Genomic DNA, 9116 nt, shown 5'->3' on the forward strand with positions numbered 1-9116 from the left:
GGAAGAGTTTCATACTGCATAAGATTAATTCTTATAGTAATAGTCAATTATTGCACACCCTGCCAACTAGCAATTACAAAATAAAATTTTCAACTAATTTTGAGAGAAAGAGAATCACATGTAGTCCAGTTGTGGTTAAATTCTGTGAGTGCACATTAGCATATGAAGGTTAAACTTACAGAAAAGAATGTATTTAGATGTTAATTTAACATTTTTTTCCTCTTTGGATTAAATAAAGTAAATGCATTTGAACCTGTAATAGAAAATGCATTATGGAAGTTTTACTGGGAACTTGTCTTGTTTATATTTATATGGATGACATCAAAACAACTGTTGTTACTTTTTTGCAAACAGTTTGTCAATCTGCTGAACATATTGAAAGTAACTGAGCAGAAATTATGATGTATTTTATTTCATGTGGTGCATGAATGTGGCAAAATGGAGTGTAATGGTGGGTTTAGGCTCCAAAATTGTTTTAATCTAAAATAATCAACCTCTGTATAATGATATGAAATATCTTAGTAAGTCCTGACAAGATGATGATCTAGAAAGGCTACATTTTCCTTAAAACTATCCAGTTCAAAATCTTAACTACTGCATGGAGAATCTTATCTTGTATTTAAAAGGCTCTCAGATGTACATTATTTAGTAACTCATTCCTGAGAAACAAATATATATGTTAGTTAACATTTTCCTGTACCAAAAATGTGTTGCTGGTAATTACTTACCTCCTCTCACACTTTAGCTTTAACCAACAAAAGTTTCTCTTCCCTGCCTATCTAAGTATTGGTATGAATCTTACCTCACTTGCTCCAGCCTTTATACCCCACTATATTGCCCAAAGCAAGTTAAATCTTGTGACTCTCTCCTCCTACATCAATGCACTTCCTATCCCGGATACGTATATTAGCTCCCCGTTATTAGTTCAAATTCACTTTGAGACTGTCCAAGTTAGCAGACCTGAAACTGGCCATTCTGTGGGAAGGAACAGTGAGAGAGTGTGAAAGGAGGTAAGTACTATCAGAAATACATTTTTGGTATAGGAAAATGTTAACTTCCAAAACACACCTCTGTCACACTTTAGCTAGAATCCCATACTAACAAGGTGGAGGGGCTGGTGAGGGCAAGATCCATATAGAAAGCATCTGCATAGAAAAGAGGTGTGCAAAATTGAGATATAATAATAGTACACTAGTGAGGTCCACACTACTTCTGGAACAGGTATGCTCTTCACCTGGACAACATGAAATCTAGTTTCTGGGTGGTAAAGGCCAACAAACCACAGAGGCAAATACTAACATCATTAGAAGAACATGAATTTGTACAGGCTCCAACCAGGCAGACAAGGCCCCACATCATGTCACTGGAATTATAGAGCTGTGAGCCCAAATCTAGATCCAAGGTGTAGTGGCTAGGGCAGGAGGACTGCTTTGTATTTTGTCTTGTTTAGTAATGTGGTATTATTGTAACCTAATCTTAAAGTTACAGAATGTTGCATGTCAAGCCACTGGAATTACAAAGAGAAGGTAAGCAACACAAAAATGGATAAGCCCTTGCCCCAACTAGAAGAAGTACAAAATGCAACAAATCTCACTCAGAGCTATGGACCCTGTCATGTCTCACTTGACCCGAAGAAACAGAGATTACCTGGCCTGAGATTCAAACAACAATGCTAATTTCCCAACCTGAGAGGCAAGGTAACACACCCTGCCCACAGAATTATGAGGAGAATGTGGAACAACCTAAGATCAAGCAGTGGCATGGAATTGATGCTCCAAGTGCAGAATTACGAGGAGTCCAAGACTCTCTTACATGATCATTGAAATGGAGGTAATGATCAAAAAGATGGGCCACGTACAGTGTAACCAAATAGCGAAGAGTCATCTTTGAACTGGAATTATGAGATTCTCATGTAGGACGGTCCTGCTCCTACCATACATTTGGGAAGACCATCCAGGGTTATTGGTAGGAGGGCACCTAGCTTCACCCTATTCTTCTTGAGTGGAATAAAGACTTCAAGATCAAACATCAGTCACAAGGAATAGACCTCTGTCCACTAGTCCAATGACTGGAAATTGGGAGTGATGGGGATACTCGTGTTGGGGAGCCCCAAGGAACAATGCTCCAGAGACAGAGCAATAGGTGAGATATGTTCCCTATTTTGAAAAGCAAACCAACCCCAATTTATTCAATCCAGGAATCAGCAGGGATGGGCCAAATCCCCTTAAGCTTTACTCATGATAGTTCATGAGTGGTGGTCCAGTAGTGTATTGTTCGCAGTTTTATAACTGTTTACCACCCAGAAAGTGCACAAAGTGGTCTTAAAAAACAGATAGAGCTGAGCAATTAGTATAATTTGCTAATTGATTGATTATCAGGGTCATTAATTGATGACATTATTAATCGATTATTTTCAATAGATGGCTAAAAAACAAACTTATAACTCAACAAATTGAGTTTCTATACTTGTTATTGCAAAGCTACTAAAGCTATCTACCACTGTCATTAATTTTTACTGCTGACTAGAAGAAAGGCAACTAGCTGGTAGCACTCACCACCAACTCTCTGGCTATTTAATTAAATTTAATGCTTCTTTACACTGTGTTAGGTTTTAAATTTATAACTGGGTAACTGTATCCTTTAATGTTGTACATGCAAGTATAGACATGAGTGGAGGGGCCCAGGTAGTCCAGATTCCCATACATTTTTGTTCCAGAAGTTAATAACTGTATTCTTTGCTGTTGTATAAACAGGCACAGATTTAAGGGAGAGTTCCAAGGGGGTCAAAATCTCCATTCCACCTCTTAGATCTTTTATTTTTTTCAGAAATTAATAATTGTATTATTTAATGTTGTATAAGTAAACCCAAATCTAAGGGGGGGGGGGTCTTAAACTCCTCTAATTTTTTTTCAAGAAATTAATAAAAATAAAATTCAATAGTATCAAAAAGAAATATTAGATGTTAATTTTATTTATTTGATTGGTCTATTAATTATCATAAAAGTTTTTTTTCTTCATTTTTTTAAGTCAACATAGCTGGAATCTACAACAATCTAGTTACAGCCTCAGTCACTAACTGATTATTTCTAAGCATATACAACAATATGGAAACCATTTTAACATTGCCACAGTTAATTTTCATGGCTTGACTTTTTTCAGGCTCTCTAATAATGAGTGTATGTGCTCAAGATTTTAAAGATTTGTTTTCAAAGTTAGTATTGCTTAAGACACCTGTACCTCTTATAACATATACTTGTTAGATAATCAATTTTTCATTGTTCCTGCATTATAATACTCAAGAGAAAGAAGTTTCTATATTTTTGATGTCCAAAATAAGTGAAAATGCAATTGCTATGACTGCATAAGTGATGACTTAAAAAAAACAGGCTTTCTGTTTATAAACAGTAAAATATGAATTTTTAGGTGTAAATTTTACAATTTTTTAAATATAATTATAAATATTTGGTTTTAATTACAAAATTTGAAATGTTTATCTTTAACTGTTTTTATATCATATCAATCACATTTCTAGAAATAAAAGATATGAGCTTTGAAATCGTTGAATTATAATCCAACTCAACTAAGCTACTCATGATGAATTTGTAGTCTTTATAACTGACTTTATCATTATAATTACTAGCAGTGTGTAGTTATAAATAAAAAACAATGGAGGTAATATAAATTTATCAGTTGTGCTAATAGAAGTCTAGTTAGAAACCCCCCCACAACATCTTGGAACACCCCTGTATTGAGTAACAGTTTCTCAAAGTATGGATCTCTGACAACATTTAACATAATTTGAAATGTTCATGAACCATATATTTAACACAAGTACTGTCTCTAATTAGCTTTACATTTGTATTTTATCTTTTATGAACATCATTATTGTTCACCAAATATAATTTATTGATTTTTGCATGTGTTTTGAAAAATAATTTTATTTCCAACAAGGAAAGAAGTATTCAACTAACTTACACATGATGTAGGCCTAAGGTTGAAGCTTATAGATATTTCATTGTTATAGTTTTAGAGTGATAACGTTTACTAACATTATATAAAAATTGATTGTTTGAAAATGTCATGGTGTAATATGTTTATTTTCATAAACAAAAATTCAGTAGTTTTAAGTACAGTAATCTTGTGGACATTTCTAAAGCAATCTGCAAAATGTTATTAATTATATTATTATCAAGTTGTTACTGGTTTTGTTTTACTTGACGTGTATGATACATTTTTGTATACACTAGTTTAGGATGAACAAAAACAATCTACTCCTAAATTATTCTACCTGAGGACAGGATTTCCTCAAGTTTTGCATGTATTTTTGGCACAAATTCTGTAAGCAAATTTATATGTTAATTCTAATTATTCAAATAATTTTAACTCAAGAATGTTTTTAAATTGGTATTTTATTATATTTTGATACTTATTAGTGTAATTCATGAAGAAAAATGGTTAAAATCTGCATTTCTGCACAGCTGCAAAGAGTTTTGCATGGAAACAAAATAACCTACTTGTCAATTTTGTTTTAACTTTTCTGCACATCTCACAGAATATCATTATTTTTACAAAGAACCTATCATTTCTTGAGATTATATTATCTATTTCACAATTTTCGAGTATTTTCTTTAGGTTTTGTACAGGCCTTGGTTGAAACATTGCTATAGTGCCACATCAAGTGGTCCAATCATTTACTAATAAATAAAGCTTTGAAAACAGCAATAAAGAAAGTTTAAATATGATTAGATAGAGCAAGAATTAGACTACCATGCTTTAATAGAGTAAATATATAAGATTAAGTTGTTGATTTTTGTAAATGTTCCTTTCTTTGTGAAATGTCAAAGAATTTGTGTGTTAAATTATATCTGTTTGATAGCTACACAAATTGTTTTCAATACGAAGACATAAGATAACTTGAGATAAAGTAGGTAAGCTTACACAGTTTAGAGATAGGCTGAATAAGTAACAGAATAAGCCTTATTAAGAGTTTAACACAGTAACAATATGTACAATGTTCAGAGAACATTTTGTCATCATCAGGTTTAAGAAGTTTACCTAGAATATATATATACAATAGAAAGCAAAGAAGTCATATACACAGAGACTTAAGACTTAATAAAGGTATCTTATTGATGTTTGGTGCTTTGTTTAAAATTACAATGTCTTTACTTTTTAACAGACATCCTATGGTTTTGTTGAGTTACAATGGTTGTTAACATGAGGGTTTTTAAACAATGTTCACCAAATAAAATTGTCATCAAATCAGATGAATTTATTCTTTAATGAGTATGTGGTAGGCAAATGTAAAATATCATAATAAATCAAATCTTTAATAGAATATAATTTTTATGTTTATCCTATTTAAATGACCTAAGTAAAAAAAATGTCTAACTGGGTACTTAATTATTTGTAATTGAAATCATGACATGTTTTAAATTAAAAAAAACACAATATTACACTTAACATGAGAGTAAAGCTGTTTTCATTATTTAATTATCAACTATCAATTGTTTGATTGACAGAATATTAGTGTGGGATTACTGCATATTTTAAAAATAAGTAATGGTGATCACATGGTCATATTTGGTGAACATTAGTGATTTATCTGCCAAGTAAAAAATGTCCATAGAACTTGTGAGAATGTTTTTTAGACAAAAAAATGTTTTTCACAAATGCACAAATGCCAACCTTCTGCAGAGGTCTATCATATGAAATCAAGGGTAATTTGAAAATTATTTTAAAACAAACAATGTAAAAGAAAATAGGAAAATTAACACCATGTTAGAATCATGCAGTGGTAAAAAAAGTTAAGACAGCAGCACATACCTGTTTTTTTTTTGCCTTTCATAGATTGTAGGTGTCATAGTGTAATAATCAATTAGTTTAATATAACCAATTAATTTCCTGTCAAGTAATCAATTAGAAATTACAACTAAATGCCCAGCTCTAGTTTCAAATATATTTCCTTTCTTGGTATAAACACTAAAAACTGCTAGTCAGTAAAATTTGTAGGAAGAAAAACTTGATATTTTTACTTACGTTGCTCCAACAGCACTGAGTTTCAAAAACTGTGGAGTAAAATGGTAGCGTACAAAACGGCCAGTACTTGGATCTGAAATTTCTTGTTCCCTTGTATCTTTCTCTTTGTCCTCATCCTCTGACACTATATGTGGAGTAAAGGAAATGTCTGATCTAACACAAATAAAAAATTATGTAATAAAATGAAATAGAAAACTATTTTCTATTAATCTGTTATTATTGAAAATCAGTATAACACCAAGTGATAAAGTTGCAAAGATCAACTTAACACTTTCCAATAATATTTCTAGTAACAAGCATAATCAAGATTCATCAAGAAAGTGTAGTAATTCTGACACACAGAGGGCTATATATTTAGAAACAGACAAATAATGTCACTGCTGGTTTCAATGTTTCATTGTCAGTACTACTGTTTCAGAATAGAGGTTTAACTTTATGTCACCCAGCTGGGTCCACCTTGCCCCAAGGGCAAAGTTGCACCACTAAATTAAGAATGTTATAAAAAAATAACCTTCTAGTCATACTTCCGCACATTAAAAAAATAATTCAGAGTTGAAATTTATTCAATAAAAATGTTTTGCTAATTTAATCAAATATGTACAAAATTTCAAAATCATTAATTTTGATCTTGAGATGATTTCAGCATGCTCTAAACAAAACATTAAAGTTTGTAAACTTTCTGAAGTTCTACAGGATATAATGTGGTACACATATCTCCTAGAATGAATATCAAAATAGTTTTGAGCAAGATGGCATCAACTTAAACCTTGTAACTTCAACATTGTTGTCATGATGTGATGTTATTGCCTTATCTCAGCTTAGGGAAGTCATAGGCAAGTGATTTAAATCCTTAATAAAAGCTCTCAAGAAAGCCCACATCTCTAAAAGAGAGAGAGAGAACTCCTCATGCAGTGAGAAAAGAAGAAGGTAGGCCCATTGAGACTGCCCGTTCAATATCCTTGAGCCGAAGTGGGTCCCACGAAGATGGGAATGGAAGAAAAACTCCCAATGGAATAAGATACACCTGTACTAGGATTGACTCGTATCTTCTTCCCTTCAGATTGACAAAAATGATACCACATATTCTTCAATCATGCCAGAAAAAATAATCATATTCTTCTCATTAATGGGTAAGTGTTAAAAAATCTGGATTTTTGTTACTAGGTTTTTTATCTTTTTTTTTAAATTAGGCCTGGGTTTGTAATTTTAAAAAATTAAACAAAAAATAGTATGCGAGCCTGAAACATTTGAGAACCACTGATCTAGACTACGTAGAAAGAAGTAGCCAAGTGAAGTTGAAGTAGAATCCAAAACCAGAAAAATGTTAAAGGACTGGATTACAGGGAGAATGATTGTAGGGGACCTCCCTTATAAAAAAAAGCTGGACCTAAAGAACACTCAGCAACTATATATATAAGGTACCTTTTCTCTCTTGACACCCTTAAAATCAGTCCAAGTGGTCAGTGAAAGCAGTAATGGTAATTACTCTTGGAGCCATTCAAATGACTGCTCAACCCTAGGGACCCTGTTAATTGTTAAGAGAGATGTTAGATGGCAAAGATATACTTAGGTTACCATGGACAACATTGGTGTGGGCAAAGTGGTAACAGAGAAGAAATGATCTGCTAAGGGTTCCATATAGTTTGAAGAATCACAATTGGAAGCATTCAGAATCCTGAAGCTTAAAAGACAGCAATGTGATGAAAATAAAATTTTAAGAATGTATATATATTTGTTCTCATGGCCGGCTTTCAGAATATCCTTTGAAGGACACTGCAGTCAGAAAGCCAAATAGTGAATTTGGTGAGATGTAACCTGAAATTTACAACAGGTGTTTGAAAACATTCCAGTAAACAAGAGGAGCCAATTTCATTAGTTAATTTGTTAATGTAGCTGGAGCAAGATCCACTGTGAGCTATAAATAACCTTTCCAAGACCCCCAATCAGTCAATGCAGGTAACACGACATGTGACATCAAGGGCATAGATATCAGACTGTCTTCTACATGATGTATGCAATAAAAAAACATGATTTAAGGGAAATATGATAGAGCAAGTTTCATGCTTTTTACTTATTTAAGTTTTCAAGGGTAATAATTAATAAGACAACACAATGAACTGAATAAAAAATTTGATACAAACACTTGAATAGTGAAATCAGGTGGAATCAAATCTAAATGATTAGGACCAGAGTAGATCAGGCAAATTATTCACTTTTATTTGGGGACTTTCTATTAATACTTCTGTGTCAAAGACACAACTGATCATAAAACTTCATTAGTTTGAACAGCTAACAATAAATACAATCAAAATGTAGCTAATCATTTTTGTAATCATACATATAGCATTTAAACTATCACTATGCCTGTTATACTCCAGCCAGCCTGACAAACACTGGTATTGGGTGAAAGGTCTCATTGGCACTGGATATAGCAAATGTAGTGTGGCTGACACCTTATGATATATCCTCCTTTGCTTTCACTCATGGGATTTTAGAATTATTAATGTAGATTTCTCCCACTGAGGCTCTAGTTACATGACCTGTTCCACAAACAAAAATACTACCTTGCTGGTTCACCAGTTTTTATGAATGATCGTAAAGTTAATTCAAATATAATAACAATTACAAATAAATAAACAACAAAAATTAAAATAAGATAAACAAAAACTGTGATATTCATTTTTACCTATAGATCAGATTTGTAAATGACTTAAATAAAATTGGTAATAATTACAATTCACTTGCCTAAACTGATTCACACTGTTAAAGTTGTCATTTGTGAAATTTAATATTACATATATAGCACCTAAACCACAATTATGTCATATCCCAGCCAGCCTGATGAGTCCTAGTATTTAGCAACAAGACTTGTCAACACTGAATATAGCAGATGAGTGTGATTGACACAATAAAACATACCTTTGCTTTCACTCATGGGTTCTTAGAATAATAGCTATATCTTTCTCTTTTGACTTTTGAAGGCTGTAAAAAATTTAAAAATGTGCCTTTTCTTTTTTGCCATATTTGTTATCACCATCAAAATAACAGCATATTCTGCAAGAATCAATAAGCATTCC

At 32.4% G+C, this 9116-nt stretch overlaps 1 protein-coding gene across 1 annotated transcript in view; it reads right to left on the reverse strand.

Moving 5' to 3' along the window:
* LOC106461985 (protein unc-119 homolog B-like) overlaps positions 1–9116 on the reverse strand; it is a 62764-nt gene that overhangs the window by 29500 nt on the left and 24148 nt on the right. Inside the window, exon 3 of the mRNA XM_022389104.1 lies at positions 6040–6163. Coding sequence (XP_022244812.1) covers positions 6040–6163 — 124 coding nt within the window. The remainder of the gene's footprint in view (positions 1–6039; positions 6164–9116) is intronic.

The sequence above is a fragment of the Limulus polyphemus genome, unplaced genomic scaffold, assembly GCF_000517525.1.
Source record: "Limulus polyphemus unplaced genomic scaffold, Limulus_polyphemus-2.1.2 Scaffold1071, whole genome shotgun sequence".
Lineage (NCBI taxonomy): Eukaryota > Metazoa > Arthropoda > Merostomata > Xiphosura > Limulidae > Limulus > Limulus polyphemus.